The 16295-nt window shown below is 54.4% G+C and overlaps 5 protein-coding genes across 5 annotated transcripts, besides 4 other annotated features; 2 read left to right on the top strand and 3 right to left on the bottom strand.

Annotated features, from left to right (window-relative positions):
- Positions 1–514: 514 nt before the first annotated feature.
- Positions 515–1688, bottom strand: EKO05_0002269 (atp3 gamma subunit of the F1 sector of mitochondrial F1F0 ATP synthase; the record flags this gene model as incomplete). The annotated part of the gene is made up of 5 exons (XM_038944200.1): positions 515–640; positions 695–748; positions 798–877; positions 931–1517; positions 1627–1688. 5 exons carry the CDS (start codon positions 1686–1688, stop codon positions 515–517), a joined length of 909 nt encoding a protein of 302 aa, XP_038792941.1.
- An 855-nt stretch (positions 1689–2543) lies between these two features.
- Positions 2544–5641, top strand: EKO05_0002268 (DNA topoisomerase; the record flags this gene model as incomplete). Its single annotated transcript, XM_038944201.1, has 6 exons — positions 2544–2589; positions 2777–3006; positions 3059–4660; positions 4714–4953; positions 5007–5456; positions 5507–5641. 6 exons carry the CDS (start codon positions 2544–2546, stop codon positions 5639–5641), a joined length of 2703 nt encoding a protein of 900 aa, XP_038792940.1.
- Positions 3497–3544: a tandem repeat.
- A 1394-nt stretch (positions 5642–7035) lies between the features above and the next one.
- Positions 7036–7090: a tandem repeat.
- A 578-nt stretch (positions 7091–7668) lies between these two features.
- EKO05_0002267 (uncharacterized protein) lies at positions 7669–9007 on the top strand (the record flags this gene model as incomplete). Its single annotated transcript, XM_038944071.1, has 5 exons — positions 7669–7714; positions 7785–7946; positions 7999–8562; positions 8611–8878; positions 8929–9007. The coding sequence occupies 5 exons, from the start codon at positions 7669–7671 to the stop codon at positions 9005–9007; spliced, it is 1119 nt and encodes a 372-aa protein (XP_038792939.1).
- A 530-nt stretch (positions 9008–9537) lies between these two features.
- Positions 9538–9589: a tandem repeat.
- An 894-nt stretch (positions 9590–10483) lies between these two features.
- EKO05_0002266 (uncharacterized protein) lies at positions 10484–12125 on the bottom strand (the record flags this gene model as incomplete). The annotated part of the gene is made up of 2 exons (XM_038944192.1): positions 10484–11886; positions 11975–12125. The coding sequence occupies 2 exons, from the start codon at positions 12123–12125 to the stop codon at positions 10484–10486; spliced, it is 1554 nt and encodes a 517-aa protein (XP_038792938.1).
- A 1401-nt stretch (positions 12126–13526) lies between these two features.
- On the bottom strand, positions 13527–15053 carry EKO05_0002265 (uncharacterized protein; the record flags this gene model as incomplete). Its single annotated transcript, XM_038944222.2, has 1 exon — positions 13527–15053. The coding sequence occupies one exon, from the start codon at positions 15051–15053 to the stop codon at positions 13527–13529; it is 1527 nt and encodes a 508-aa protein (XP_038792937.2).
- Positions 15054–15338: 285 nt separating this feature from the next.
- Positions 15339–16295: part of a mobile genetic element that runs on past the window's edge.

Below are 16295 nucleotides of genomic sequence, written 5' to 3'. Positions count from 1 at the left end.
TGCACCACGTTTCATGGTTGACCAACGCCTACTCTTGCGATTTACTGGTTTCCTGTTTGGGCAGAACTCTAAACTTCCCCTTCGCTGCAGGGCGTTCATCTTAGCCTGAAAACGCACCAAGGTTTCCTGGCTGAAGTGATCGTTTCAATCGCCCTTGATTCGTCAAGATAACGTCTGGTCTGTCTTGCTTTTCACTTCATGCTGATGCGACGGAATGCAACACTAGCTAAGGTTTTCAGATGTGTTGCGAAAATCAAAAGGCCGGTGCGCTCAGATCTCAACTAAGTTGCGCGTAAGATGCGAAGGTGCGGCCAGAAAAACTTTGACGGTCAAACCAGCATTGGAAGGTTCCCATCTCAAACAAGACGGGCAGCTGCACACAGCACATAGGGAGGCGTGAGAACAAGCTTACAGTTGCTTAGCAGGGTGACAAATGAGCTATGAACAGTACTTATTCTACACGGCGCAACTGAGCCAAATGTCCGGGATATCTAGTCTACCACCGTTACAGTCTCTACGACTCGGAAGCAGCCGCACCAGTGATGATCTCGACAAGTTCGCCAGTAATGACGGCTTGACGGGTACGGTTGTACAGAATCTGGAACTTGTTGATCATGTCTCCGGCGTTCTTGGAGGCGTTCTGGAGAAGCTGGTCAGCACAATGGTCGGTACGCCGTGCTCCAAGTCTACTTACGTCCATGGCGTTCTGGCGCGCGGACTGCTCGCAAGCGTGGCCCTCAGCAAGTGCCTGCGTCTTGTCAGTTTGTGGCTTCCGCTGGCTCGTTTGATGTACATACCCAGAAGAGCGAGTTGGCAAGGGCGTACTCGCGGAGATTGGGAAGAGCCTCGTCCTCGATCTCGAAAGCGGAGTAGTTGGCTGTATGTCACGTCAGACCTGGAGTGCAGAGCAGCATCTCGACCGCTACCTACCAGACTGGGTGATGGCCTCCTCGGAGTAGGCCTCCTGGACAGTAGCCTCGTAGGAACCGGCGTTGATGAAGCTGTTGTAGATGATCTTGACGGAGGAGTAGTCGGTGGGGAGGACCGAGATCTGGTCGGCGATGGCGGAGGCGTCGGCGAAGGTGGGGATGTCCTTTCCGGCACCAGCGAAGCTGAGGACGAAGTTCTTGCCGTTGGAACGCGACAGCTGGGCCTTGCACTTCTCACCGATGACGGCGAGGTCGGCGTTGGGGGCGTCAAGCAGCATCTTCCTGACCTTCCTCGACATGCCGGAGTGGATACCACCGCAGAGACCCTTGTCCGAGGAGCAGACGACGATCAGTGTCTTGTTGCCGTTCTCGAGGGGCTTGGTCTCGGCGCTGTCGAAGACGGTGTTGGACGTCTGGCCGTAGACGCGCGAGGTGTTCATGGCCCTCTGCGCGCGGGTGAGCTTGGTGGAGGCGACGACCTTCATGGTCTTGGTGATCTTCTCGATGTTGCGAATCGACTTGAGGCGGCCCTCGATCTCACGGAGAGTGGCGTAGCCAGCGGCGTTGGTGGCGCCAAGGGTGGCAGGCCTGCACACGCAAACGTTCAGTCAGCATTTGATGCAATTGAAGATGCAATCGACGCGGCGGGTGCCATGCACAGGGCGTTCAAAAGCTGCGACCCCGGGGGAGAGCGTACCGGGCGGCAGCAGCGGCCATGCCAGCCCGCATGGCGGGGCGGGCAGCTCGGGACAGCATCATGGCGAGGAATTGGGATGAGTGGAGATGGCGACGGCCGGGTGATGGTGGTGAGCTGCTGTCTGTTGGAGCTTCACGATGTCGGGGCGGATTTGCATCTTGCGCTAGCCGTGCTCGCCCTGCCCAGAACCACGTGACCGGCGCGAGGTTTCTGTGCCTGCACGTCGGCGGAGCGTGCGGGACGCTGCATCGCGCCTGTGCTGGTCCCTCCTGGAGTCTCGTCGAGATGCATCGTGCTGTGCAGCTTTGTCTGCGATGACCGCCGAGATCCCGATGTTCCAGACATGACGATGCTCCTGTCGTGTTGGTCTGAAAACAACCACTTCAAGCGTGGAAACTTGGAAAGAGCAACACATGGTGTGCACGAGAAGAGCCGCTGCTGCCCTTACAGCCCTCACAAGCTTCACTCGACAGCCTGTTCTGTCTGATGAGCTCCTCTTCCTTGGAACGCCGTTGCCACAACGCTTCCACCGTGTCAACTTCTTCAGAGGGTAATGCAACTTTGGTTACAAACAGTACTGCGCGATCACTCTAGTAAAGGCCGAGAAGCCCGTGCGCCACCTTCGAGGCCGTAGAAGGGAGGCTTCCCATCAACCCCAGCATTCCTCTTTCCTCTTTCCTTTTTCTTCGCTCATCTATCCCTCTCACCTCTCCTCCACCATCGCCTCTCTCGCCCTCAGCCCGGTCTTGCGGAGCGGGCGCTTCACCTACGCACGCGCCGCATCACCATTACATCGCCTCTCTTGCGCCCGTTCACTCGGTTCCGCTAGAGCTTCTGCGTTCGCGCCGAACAAAGCTGATTCAACTGCTCTGTCCCCTCGACACCCGCCACGCCAACGCCTTCGAACCGGTTATCCAATGTCTTCCTCCGACGATACGCCTCTGGTGAACGCGAAAGATGGAGGTGAGTCTGCCTGCGCAAGCCACATCCGCCTCACGTCCATGTCACGTAACACTTTACCTACGCGACGATCGCCGTGTCTTGCTATCGTAGCCTTCTCCACATCGAGCCACATCATGAAACCTTCTGTGCGCGTCGCGCTAGAGCATTGCCATCCCTCAACACTTTGCTAATCATCTTTGCCGTCCAGCAATTTCCAACGATCGCATCTCCAAAGACGTCGATGCAGCCATGGACAAGCAGGTCGCATCCAACGGTCATGTCGAGCCGGGAATCTCGATACGAATGGGTCCAGTGGATGATATGGACGTTGATGCCCCCAACGGCAATGGGAATGGGAAGCGCAAGTCTCGTGGTAGCATCCCAACTACCAGCTACAAGGAACAAAGCGGCTCTGAGGATGACGAAGATAAACCACTGGTGGGTGAACGACTGGCCCTTGTGTGCGAACGATGCGCTAACTCTCCCGCAGAGTAAGCGGCGAAGGACATCTCAGCAGGCAAAGCCCGCGCAGAACGACTCAGACTCTGAACTTAGCGACGTACCACTCAAGGCCCGAGTACTCCCCAAGGCGACCGCGGAGCAGATTGGAGAGGACTCGGACTCGGACGTACCTCTAACTGCGAAACTGGTCAAGAAGAAAGAGTCAATTGAGAAGGCCGCCGCAAAGGAGGCCAAGGCTATCCGCACAAAAGAAAAGGCAGCTCCGAAACGCAAACCCAAGGTAGAGAGCGAGTCTGATGATGATGTTCCCCTTGCGAAGAAGAAGGCGCCAGCGAAGAAAGCCAATGGCGTGAAGAAGGAGGAATCTGACTCCGACGCGCCACTCTCGAAGAAGCCAGCAGCAAAGAAGGCCAAGGCGAAGCCTGTTGCAGCACCAGCGAAGAAAGGCAAGGCCAAAGTCAAATCTGAGGAAGAGCGGCAGCAGGATCAGGATGCTGAAGACCAAGAGGAAGAGTACCGTTGGTGGGAAGATACAGCCAAGGGCGATGGCACCAAGAAGTGGGACACTCTGGAGCACAACGGTGTCGTCTTTCCCCCCGAGTATGAACCACTGCCGAAACACGTCAAGTTGCTGTACGATGGAGTGCCAGTGTCTCTGCACCCGGAAGCCGAAGAAGTCGCAGGCTTTTACGGAAGTATGCTGAACTCTGCCCACAACGTTGAAAACCCCACCTTCAACAAGAACTTCTTCGAGGACTTTGTCGCCATTCTCGACAAGACAGGGCACGGCAAGGACAAAGATGGCAAACCCGTCAAGATCAAGAAGTTCGAGAAGTGCGACTTCAAGCCTATTTTCGAACATTTCGATGCCGAGCGTGCAAGAAAGAAGGCTCTTCCAGCAGCCGAGAAGAAAGCTCTGAAGGCTGAGAAGGACGAGATCGAAACCCCCTTCATGTACTGCATGTGGGACGGACGCAAGCAAAAGGTGGGAAACTTCCGAGTCGAACCACCCAGTCTCTTCCGTGGCCGTGGCGAACACCCCAAGACTGGCCGGGTGAAGAAGCGCGTGTTGCCTGAGCAGATCACCATCAACATCGGCGAGAAGGCAAAGGTTCCAGAGCCGCCTGCAGGCCACCGCTGGAAGGAGGTCAAGCATGACCACGAAGGCACATGGCTCGCTATGTGGCAAGAAAACATCAACGGGGCTTACAAATATGTCATGCTTGCAGCAAACTCTGATATCAAGGGCCAGAGTGATTTCAAAAAGTTTGAAAAGGCTCGCGAATTGAAGAAGCACATTGATCGTATCCGAGAGGACTACAAGAGGGAGCTCAAGTCTGAGAAGATGGTCGACCGCCAACGTGCAACCGCCATCTACCTGATTGATCAGTTCGCACTCCGTGCGGGTAACGAGAAGGGCGAAGACGAAGCTGACACCGTCGGTTGCTGTTCGTTAAAGTTCCAGCATGTAACACTAAAGCCGCCAAACACCGTCATTTTCGACTTCCTGGGTAAAGACAGTATCCGGTTCTACGACGAGGTCGAGGTCGATACACAAGTGTTCAAGAACTTGAAGATCTTCAAGAAGGAGCCAAAATCCACTGGCGATGACATATTCGATCGTTTGACCGTAAGCAGTGCTCATGTATTGTATGGCGGACATGTGCTGACATTGATGACTAGACTTCGGCGCTGAACAAGCACCTGACAAGCTATATGCAAGGTCTCACTGCGAAGGTCTTCCGTACCTACAACGCATCGTACACCATGGCCAGGCTGCTCAAGGAGATGAAGGCTACGGGCACGATTCAGGAGAAGGTCAAAGCATACAACGATGCCAATCGCGAAGTCGCCATCCTGTGTAACCATAAGCGAACAGTTGCTGCTGGTCACGCTGGTTCCGTCGAGAAGATGCAAGATAGAGTGAGTTCGCTAAGGTTTCACGACCACAAGAAGCAAGTTCTGACACATGACAGATCAACGGTCTCCGATACCAGCTGTGGAGAACAAAGATGATGATGATGGACGTCGACCCTAAGATCAAGAAGAAGAAGGGCGCGGAGTACTTTGAGCGACCGGAAGACCTTGACACCGAGTGGGTGAAGGCACACCAGGAAGCCGAGGTGGAGGAGTTGCGCCAGAAGATTACCAAGAAGTTTGAAAAGGACAACGAGAAGCTGGCGGCGGAGAGAGAGAAGGAGATGAAGCCGAAAGAGCTGCAAGAGCGTCTCGAAAAGGCTTACGAGCTTGCAGCCAAGTACAAGAAGGAAAACAAGACAGGCAAGGTCGAGGCTGAAGGCAAAGGCCCGTCGATCGACAAGCTCGAAACCGCCGTCGACAAGCTAAATCAGCGCATCGAAAACATGAAGGTGCAGTTAGAGGACAAGGAGGGCAACAAGGAGGTTGCCCTAGGCACTTCGAAGATTGTGAGTACACCGGTCGCGTCCCCCCCGAACACGTGCTAATTTCACTCCAGAACTACATCGACCCTCGCCTCACAGTGGTCTTCTCGAAGAAGTTCGACGTGCCCATCGAGCGCTTCTTTTCCAAGACACTCCGCGAGAAGTTCGATTGGGCCATCAAGTCGGTCGATGAGGACTGGGAGTTTTAGACACAGCTTCGGAGGAAAGCATAGCGGCTTGTACAACTTCTGTATGGTCTTTCAGCTACATTCAGCCTTGTGCATTGCTTTCAGCAGATTCTATGGCCTAGTCGCTGCACAGGTGCAGCGCCTCTGCCTCTGCCCTCGATATCTGACATGTTCACGGTAGATCTTGATTATCAATTACCCGATATTGCACATTCAACGCTCTTGCATTGCGCTTGTGACATATCCTTCGACTGTGCATATGCAGCGGAACGATCAGCGTTCCTTGCAGCATCCTGCATGCACGGTGCGAGGCGACCAACCTCAGCTCTGCGTCATGAGATGTTCGGTGAGGCTATCGGTGGAATATTGATTTCCTCTGTGATCGCCGACCTCACCCACGTGTGTGAGACAGATCGACACAGCGAAGGACGATCTGAGCGTGCATACCTATGTGGTACCATTACGTGTCCAGCACAGATCGGCCACGAGAGGGAGGCTTCTAGAAACGATGCTCCAGAACACGTCTAGCAAGCCGTGCAGAACAAGACCGTGTGCCAGGCAGTCACTGCAAGCACGGATCTTGGATGCACCGTGATGTGTGACACGGCGGCAGGCTCGTGGCTAGGCACGCAGAGCAACTGATTCGTGACCCCTCAAGCCATGTTTGAAGCGCAGCAAACTTTCACGGCCACGACTCGTGCATCTCGTGCATCCTCCTCCACGCAGGACGCTTCCGGGTGACATTGGTGGGCAAGCTTCGGGGCGCCCCGCAGGTGTCTCGTCGCCTTTTGTTTCTCCAGATCGCATTCGGGTATTAGTCCATGGCTTCGCCGGAGAGCAGCTTGCGCTGCCGCAAGCGCAGTCGCCAGGATAGGGGGGTTTCGCAGGGTAGAGGCTGGAGCCTTGTGCACAGTAGATAGGGCAGCTGGGCCAGAGCTGAGGCGTTTGCTTACGAGCGCTTGCCCCGGGACGTTTTTGGCTGCAAGAAAGACGACCGACTCCTCCTGCATCGCTCAGAAGCATGCCTTCGGCCAGCCTGTCTCTCCGCGCAGCAGAAGCTGTCCGCCCCTGAGCCCCGCTTCAAAGTTGGGCACCACCTGTCCTACGACTAGACTTAGCAATCCGCGATCAAGCTTCAGGAAAGGTTCAGGAAAGGTTCAGGAAAGGTTCAGGAAAGGTTCAGGGAAGGTTCAGGGAAGGTTCAGGGAAGGTTCAGGCGACGGCGCGCTCCCGTCGTTCTGCATGGCTTCCGTCCGGTTCCATTGTTCATCACCCGCATCTCGTTGTGTGCACATGGCAATATTGAACGGCACCGCGCGTGCCGTGCTGTCGTGCAACCGACGGAGTTGGTCGCTTCTGCAGCGCCATGACGGAGGTCAAGCCCTGCCAGACATGTGGTGCAGGGGAGTGAACCACTACAGGGCTACAGGCCTACTGACCTACAAGCCTGCAGACCTACAGGCCTACAGGGCTCCGGGGCTCGTAAAAGCAATGCAGAGACAATACAGAGACAATGCAGAGACAATGCAGAGACAATGCAGAGACAAAGTCGCGGCGTCAGAACGACGAGATGCATGGCATCAGCCACACGCTCCCCCGTCCGTGGGGGGCTTGTCGTCGTTCCAGATGCAAAGACGGCCCTTAATTTTGCTCAGACAGCGTGGATGCGGCCACGGTACAAATATTGGCTTTGGGCTCCCACTACCGCGGTCTGCATGTCAATGAGTCGCGCTCGTTAGAAGGTTGTATGACACTGCGCACCACGGCCATCTGCTTCTCTGAGACTGCTCTTCTGCAGACATCTCCGTCCAAGTTTGAAGAGCGTACCTGCGATCCTCCCTGCCCTTCCAGAAGCGGCCTGACAGCTCCCAGGCACTGGGTACCATCTACTGCAGTCACGGCGCGGCCTAAGCCCTGAGCACGGCGATCATACAGCAACGCTCGTCTCCCGGCTTTGGGACTACACTCGCACCCACAGCACACGACAATTTTCACGAAAGAGCCACTGCGCCGGACGCAAAGAACGCTGCGCGTGTGCATTCGCAAACATGTCGACAGAAGGAAAGCCAGCCGTCCTGATCATAGGCGGCCTGGGTACGTCACTAAACTGGGCGGGTCTCCCCGCATGCCGCTGTCGTCTGGAGGACTAACAGTGCAATCCCAGGCTACATCGGACGAAACCTCGCAAAGTACATACACGACCACAACCTCGCCTCCGAGGTCCGTCTTGTCGACAAGCACCTGCCCGAGCTTGCGTGGCTTGCGCCCGAATTCAAGGAAGCATGTGCGCGAGAGCGCTTCATGCAGGCGGATGCCGCACAAGAGCGTGCGTACCCCTCCACGCCAGCGATGAGAGCCTGCACTGACACAAGCAACAGGCTCGCTGGCCCGTATCTTCGACCGTGAAGGCGGCGAAGAATTCGACTTCGTCTTCAACTGCGGCGGCGAAACGCGCTTCTCACAAGACGACAAGGTCTACGAACTCCGCTCCTATGCCCTCTCCATGACCGTCGGCCGCGAGGCAGCAAAGCGCAAAATCCGATGCTTCCAGGAGCTCAGCACAGGCATGGTCTACAAGTCCGAGCCCGCGCCGCGCAAAGAGACCGACAAGCTGAAACCGTGGAACAATCAGGCAAAGTGGAAGCTCAAGGCCGAGGAAGATCTGGCAAAGGTCGACGGTCTGAATCTCATGGTTATGAGGGTGGCGCATGTCTATGGACCCTACACGAGCAAGTATCTCTGCACAACGCTGTGTATGGCAAGGGTGTATCAGAGCAAGGGAAAGGAGATGAGGTGGCTGTGGAAGGAAGACCTACGCACGAACACAGTGCACGTCGACGATGTGGTAAGAGCGTTGTGGACTGCGGCCGAGTGGTACGTGAGGCAGCCATCGCCAAAGAAACCGGCGCCTATCTACAACATCGTAGATCACGGAGACACCAGTAAGTTGCCTGAAGTAGAGCTGGTGGTTGTGAGCTGACTCGAAGCAGCACAAGGAGCCGTTGCAAAGATCATGCATGACGTTTTCAACATCGAGACTGGCTTCCACGGCACACTCATCTCAGCATTTGCGCGGCTGAACATGGACCACGTAGTCGACGATGTCAACGATGATACGCTAGATCCGTGGGCAGAGTTGCAGAACGCAGCTGGAATCAGCCAATCAACCCCACTGAGTCCTTTCATGGAGAAAGAGCTGTTGAGGGACACCGATCTGAGCATGGACGGCAGTGCATTTGAGAGGGATGTAGGATTCAAGTAAGTCGCTGCGAGACACACATATTGTTGGGTACTGACGAACATGGAAGGTACACACACGAGAGACTCACGAAAGAAGGCGTCGAAGAAGTGATTGAAAGCTACAAGAGGCAAGGCTGGTGGCCATAAGGCATCATCATCGTCTTCTCTCCCCCAATCGATACCCCTTCAACATCACGACGCTTTCACGGCCGACCACTCGCATGAACCCACCTCTTCGCTTTCGACGTCATCTGCATCCCTACCTGGCCACTGGACATGGTCACCGATTTGCACACTGGCCAGCTTTTCCTACACCCCCTCTACTGCGTATAATATCCCCGCGCGTCGTTTCACTCTACTCCTGGCCGCTCGCTGTGTCGGCGGCACATTCAATGTTCTACTCTCACTTTGGTGGCTACCTATCGTCTTTCTGCATATCTGGCCTAAGATTACATACCCCCAAATCGAGCATTTAACTATCTTGACTCTTGCTTTCTCGCTTCATGCCAACTGTCTACCAATAGTGCGGTGATAATGAAAATAACAATGGTCTTGAACGCGCGTACGGCGCAGGCCAGCTACAGCCGTCCCTCCACCAAACGAGGCGATTCGAATTGACTTGCCGTGGCACTTGAGAGTCTTGCACTTGTCCGCGACTTGGCAAGAGTTGGCATAAAGTGTGTGTGTGTGTGTGTGTGTGTGTGTGTGTGTGTGTGTGTGTGTGTGTGTATTGGATCTGGTCGACCTGGGGAGGCGAATTCCTAACATGAATGTCTGTCTGCAGATACTGTTGAAGCGTTTCTGCGACGACAGACTGATCGCTATCTTCGTGATGGCTGGGTCGCGCCGTCGAGACGTGTGTTTGTGGGGAGGACGAAGTCGAGCAGCTCTGGGGAATAAGGCTGGGAGATGGCTCGTCGGGTCATGTTCTTTCGCTCTTCTTGGCATGTTAGGTGGTGTTCGGGGCGCTCATTATTTCGTGATGCGATCTTTCGGGTTTTCAATGTCAAGCGCTGGTATTGATAGACATATGGATTGGTTGGTTGAGGCGCCTGCTGCTGTTTAGCCTTTAGCAGCTCAGCTGAGAGTCGAATGCACGATCAAAGTCCACTTCTACAGATCCCGGCAACGCAACGCTCGTCATTTCCAAATCATTAGTAAGAGCGTCAGCTTGAAATGCCACCGAAGGCCGCCTGGTTTCTGTAGATGCAGCAACCACAGACCAAACTGAGATTACACGCACGTCATGGCGAGATGAACACGAGCATGGGTACTCTACACACTGTAAAGCACAGACAGCGAGGACATTCTTCGGAGATTGACACTATAGTAAAATTAAGGAATTACACACTAGAATATACCGCGAGCCGTCGCCAGCTATCGACCAGAGGGCTGCTACCTATCAAGAAGGGATTTTCGGGCCATGGAAACAGAACACAAGCGTAAATCCGTAAAATCTAGCAGACATCTGTGTGTTGACGTGAGAGGCGCTCTACGGATCATCTTACAGGGCCAGATCAGAGAGAGATGCTGACTACTCTTCATCCACTGCTAAACACAACGAAGGTTGTCTTCAATACCGTATTGGAGAGGGTTGATTCCTCATGCGAGGGAAGACGCTTACTATGACAAGGCATCGATACAGCCAAAGTGCTGCTCAACGCCGAGCGCACCAGGGTGCTTCCACGGGTCGTCTTTGAAGCTGAACAGACACGCCTCAGCGCCAACTTTCTCCATGATCTTCTTCATAGCTTCCTTCTGCTCCGCAACACCGGCGACCGCCTTGCCGTTGTTGTTACCCGCGCTGGGCCAGCCAATCTCGGAAATGTACTTGCCCTTGGCAGCAGCCTCGGGGCAGACCTTGGCAGCCTGCTCGAGCTGCTGTGCGGCAAAATCACCGGCCATATCGGGCGAGATGGATGCGGTGAAGTAAGGGTGCACCTGCACGGTAAAGACGTCGATGTGGTCGCACAGCGCGGCACCCTTCTCCTCCCAGGTGCCGACGGGCTCAGTGGTGGTGATGGCAATGTCCTTGGGGAAGCCAGCGCCCTGGAGCTGCTCGCGGACGTGGTCGATGTACGAGGCGAGCTCAGCGGGGGCGCAGTTGTTGTTGAACATGCACTCGTTTCCGACAATAACCATGGCGACGCCGTCCTTGGGCGCATTGTTCTTGATGTCATCGAGCTGGTCGTTGGCGTACTGGGAGAAGGGACCCTTGCCACCGCTGCCGCCGGCCTCGAGGAAAATGCCGTAGATGATCTTCAGGCCGTGCTCCTGGCATGCAGGGACGACGTACTCGAAGACACCGCAGTCGGTGCTGTAAGAGCGGATGGTGGTGAAGCCGAGGTCGGCGATGATCTTGATGTCGGACTTGATGTCGGCCTCAGTCTTACAGTTGCCATCAGGGGCATAAGGGGTGTAGGTCATAGCCCACTTGTCGCCATTGGTAACAATACGGCCACCGGAGCTGTAGCTGCCAGTAGGCTTAGGCTTGTCAGCCGCCTTGGAGCTGCTAGGGGCAGGCTTGGGTGTGTCGACAGCCTTGGAGCTGCTGGGAGCAGGTTTGGGGGTGTCGACAGGCTTGGTGGGGTATTCAGAGGTGGCAGGCTTCGAAGGCTGAGGAGCAGGCTTGGAAGACTCAGCAATCGGCGCAGAAGGGTAAACCCCTTTTGAGGGCTTTGGAACTGCTGGCTTGGTAGGGTACTCGGGGACCGCTGGTGCGGAAGAGACAGGAGCCACTGGTGCGGAAGAGGCAGAAACTACTGGTGCGGAGGAGGCAGGAACCACTGGTGCGGAGGAGGCAGGAACCACTGGTGCGGAAGAAACAGGAACAGCCGGCTTGGAGGACTCTGGGACCACCGGGACGGTGGGGTAAGCTGGCTGGGAAGCCTCAGGCGTTTTGGTGGAGATCACGATGGGGGTGTAGATAGAGCTGGCCTTGTCGCCCTCAGTACACGAGGTCGATGTCTCCGCGGCGGGAGTAGAGTGCTCATAGATGGTGGTGGTGTTGGGCACGATGGAGGGCACTGGTAGATGTTAGTCGTTATAGTTTTAGGGAGTTACTTCATTCAGGCCCTCAGGCTTCCAACTCCTCCTACAGGATGGATGACATACAGGCGTGAACATAGACAGTCGTGTAGACCGTGCAGACTTCATCCTTGGGCTCGTATGCACCGCGGCGCATGTGAAACCCAGCGTGGTTCTTGTGCTCAAAAGCTGCAACAGACGCGACAAGCGCTGCAGCAGCGACGATGGAGGCCTTCATGTTGATTGCGAGATGGCGACGACTCCGGTTTATTTTTCTTTATCCGCTGAAAGAGTGAAGCGGTGCTGTTGTAAAAGAGTGACTGGGCACGAAGGCCGTTGAACTTTGCTCACGAGGCTGTTGATGCGTACGAAGCCTTGCGCAGGAAGCAGAGCAAGCCTGCGACGAGGGAACAGAGGCTTTTTGATAGAATTGCCATGGTCCCGTGGGCACAGCTGTCGCTATGCGCCGACGGCGTTAGGATAGGGGTTTGTGTAATTAAACTTTGAAGATGCAGGTACACATGCGGTAAGACGTAGTTACTGAACTAATACGGCACCCGAACTACGGCGCATTGAGCCATGATGCTCAGCGCGCCGGCGCGTTTGGGAGATGAGGCCTGGGGAAATACGAAGAGGTGGTTCCTTCGGCTGAGGCGTGGACTAATTGCGGTTTGGTGCGCAATTTCCCCTGACAAGGCTCACCATCTGCACAACACCGTCACAGCAACAACCGCGCTAAGATGGCCGGCATGAGTGCAAATTGGAAGATGCGCCAGACCATCCGAGGTCGTTCCAATCGCAGTAATCTGGTCGTGTACGAGACGGCTTGTGGCCTATCGAATGAGCTCATTGAGCGGTAATTTCTCTCGTCAGCAGCATAAATGAGATGCTCGGTCAAAGAGCCAACGGCTAATATTTTACCAACAGTCCTGGTCACTGCACTGCCGAGATGCAGGTACAAGGCGGTTCGTGCCCCAGCCTTGCACACTAGCATGATTACAGTTGGTCCGTAATCTATCGTTTGAAGACGCGGATCGCGTGTTGGTAAATGTGGGCGACTAGTCGTGATATTTGAAGATGTTATTGTCGAGGGTCTTAAACTCATGGAGACCCTAAGAGTCGGCGTTTACTGAGAAGGTCTGGAAAACGCGCACTCTAGCATGCTGGACGTCGACTCCGACTGCGTGGACCGGTGATGCACAGTTCCATTCTATGAAGTATTTTGCTGTGGAACTACCGAGAGCGGCACAGCGCTTCGTTGAGAAGGCGTTGTTGTGGACGGTTGTGTGCTACCAAGCGACATTTGTCTTGGACGCTTGGTCTCGTTGGCAAGTGACGATCTTACTTTGTTGTGATCGCAGATGTGACCCGGAGGCTGCCTGAATCGTAGCTGCTAGCTTTGCTGCTGGTGACTGTCAGTCGGCGAAAAAGCTCGCAGCTCGGCAATGCAAACTCGAAGTGCAAGAGCGAAGGCGTCCAGTGATTGCGCAGCTTGCCGCTGGCAACAGGTCACACGAGCACGGCCTCATTACCTGCAACAAGCTGAAGTTACTTAGGGGAAATCGGATTGCAGAACATCTACAAGGTTTTCCGACAGATTTGTCTAGTCTTTCCTAATGACATGCCATCTCTGACCTTATCAACCACCGCCGGTGCCGGAATAGAAGGCGCCAGCGTTCCTGAAGCGAGTCGTTGCAGGCTCAGCGGTTCTGATCGCGCAACCCTCGGGGACCTCAACGCCATCGAATCTATCCTTGATCCATCTGAGGAAGTCGAACTGCGGTACCTGAGCTGCCACGTTGTGGTTGGCTTCCGGGTACAGCAGCAGCGTGGCTCTGGACTTGGAAAACGCGTTGCACGTTTGATTGAAGTCCCACTCTGTATTATAGGCGTAGGTGAGCGGGTCAGCGACTCCCTGTACTACTAACATGGGTGCAGCCAGAGCATGTGGGCCAGCACCGTTGTAACGTTTCTGCCAATCGACTACAGCAGGATGTTCAAGCCAGCTGAGGTCCTTGAACAGTTCGTCCTTTGTAAGATTCGCGAACAAAGCTCGCCCACCGAGCAGGCATCCTTGGTCCAGGAGAGAGATACGGCCGAGGACTGTGTCTGTGACATAGTCTTCCAACCGGATCTGATCTGGAAAGAGTAGTGCAAGCGATTGCAAAAAGAAGACAGAAACAGCATCGCCAACCGGACCACCAGCCGCACGTCGAATAGATTCTGGGATGAGATCCAACGGACGCAATGCTGGCGAGTTGGCTACCGCACCCAGGAACTTGCCAGCCTTGAGAAGCTCGTCTTGATCTGGCATCGCTAACCGTTCGTTGGTACGCCATGCGGTCATTCCACCCTCGCTGTGCCCTACGACTACCCATTCTTGTGAAAGAAGTTCACCGATAACCTTGCGAGCGGCGATCAGACCATAGGCAACGTCCGCAGCATGCAAGTAGCCTGCTTCGTACATGAAGCCTTGGGGTATGTCCGACCCTTGACCGGCGTAGTCAGGTGCAATGACCGCATATCCAGCCGTTGCCAGAGCGTATGGGCCCTGCCACTCATAGTACAGATCCTTGTGGTTTGAGGGTGCACAGTTGCGAATACGTCCAGCTGTTCCGTGAGTCCATACCGCAGTGTTGAATGGCTTGTTGGGATCCGGCTTATTGTAGGGAAGTAGCACAAAGGCACTGGCTGGGATTGGCTTCCGGTCGATATCCTCAGTCATGTAAAGGAATCGGGAAATAGACATTCCAGCAGGTGGTGTGAAGTTGGTGTTCACGACTTCGCATGATAAGTCTTCCCATCGCAGTAGGTCACCAGGATTCGCTCCAGTGGCGTTCGCAGGAGTGCTGTAGAAAGTGTCTGCCGTTACATTCTGGGAGACCCAAGAGGCGGCTTCGATAGCTCGGACCTGCCCAAAGGCAGCCTGACAAGCTGTGTCGCACGCTTCTTGAACATTGCCAAAGAGTGCAGACAACGAATAGAGTAGAATTGATTGGGTTCTCATCTTGGACAACCAGGCTGAACCAGGACTTGCAAAGGGCCAGTTCAAGGTAGGTGCCGAGAAGTTGAGGGTATCCCATGACACTTTATAGGCCTTCGATGCCAGGTGATGCCATGCTTTGGCTATCACTGCATACGTGCCATCAGACCGAAGACCGTCCATCGTTAACAATTCCGCGGTGTTCTAAACTGTGTGGGGAGAGTGAACGGTGTGGGGAGAGTGACAGAACGCAGCCGTTCACACGACCAACATCCGGCAGTTGTTGACTGATTTTATAGGTCCAAAGAACTGCCGAATCTCGCACCCATATCTTGGCTTGGAGACAAGGTGGGAACACCTTGCCAGAGAAGAAGATGGGGAAGACGACCATGACAGATATTCGGCTCTATTCAACTTCAATGGCGCCTACGCATGCCCAAAGCAGGCTAGCGTTACATCACATGGCTTACCGTGTCCGTGCGCGCAACGCCCGGAGTCGCGCAACGCCCGAAAATCACCTTAACGCTTAAAACTAGATAAGGCTGTAGATCCACCTACAACAGCTATTATCGTGAGATATTGTGGTGTAGTAGTAATTGATTGCTTGCGAAAAAGATGTACTATTTGAATTTTGCTGGTAATCTGACGTTGCGGCCACGTGTTGTGGTTTTGGCTGGGGGAGATGGGGATGGCGATGGAGGACGACCACTACCAACATTACCAGTAGAGCCACGTTTTTGACGCTTTCTTGGCTGGGTTGCTTGTAAAGCTTTCCTCTTACCCTTTTGGGATAATTGTATAGCTTTTGCAGCGTTGCGCTCTTGTTGTTGACGTTGTTTTTCAGCCTGCTTTTTAGCCTTCTGAATTGCTGCATTAGCCTTCTCCTTCTCACGCACCTCCTTGGCTACCTCTCTCGCTACACGCTTCTCCTCCTTCTCCTTCTCCTTGACCAGCTTCTTAGCAGCTGCGACTTCCTTCTTAGTCGCTTTTCTGAGTGTCTCTTCCTTCTCCTCCTGTTTTCTGACTCGCTCGCGGAAGCGTGCTTCCCTGATCTTTGAAGGAGACCAAAACACAGCACCACCATGGTATTCCTCTTGTTGTTGTAGATCTAAGGTTTTGTTCTTCTTCTTATGCTTCTTCTGCGTCTTTAACGCCTTTTTGAGGCCATCTGTCTCGTGTTAGAGAAGTGAGGCTTTGACTGAGATGTGGTGGATCGATCGTCTCATCTTTTTAACGTCACTGCTGCCCTGATCTTTAGCAACACGCCGCAACAACGAATCTATTTTAAGCCAATCTTCGTGACTGTAAACAGAAGACGAGCTTCTATCTGAATCTGAGCTCTCTGGTGTTTTGACGAAGCGGCTGAGGATAACGTTAGGTTTTAGTGGTTCTATACCTGTTAACTTAAAGGACTTAAGTATAAGC

This window comes from Ascochyta rabiei, chromosome 3, assembly GCF_004011695.2.
Source record: "Ascochyta rabiei chromosome 3, complete sequence".
Lineage (NCBI taxonomy): Eukaryota > Fungi > Ascomycota > Dothideomycetes > Pleosporales > Didymellaceae > Ascochyta > Ascochyta rabiei.
Note: the sequence above shows the minus strand (reverse complement) of the source record. Positions and strands in the feature narration are given on the sequence as shown.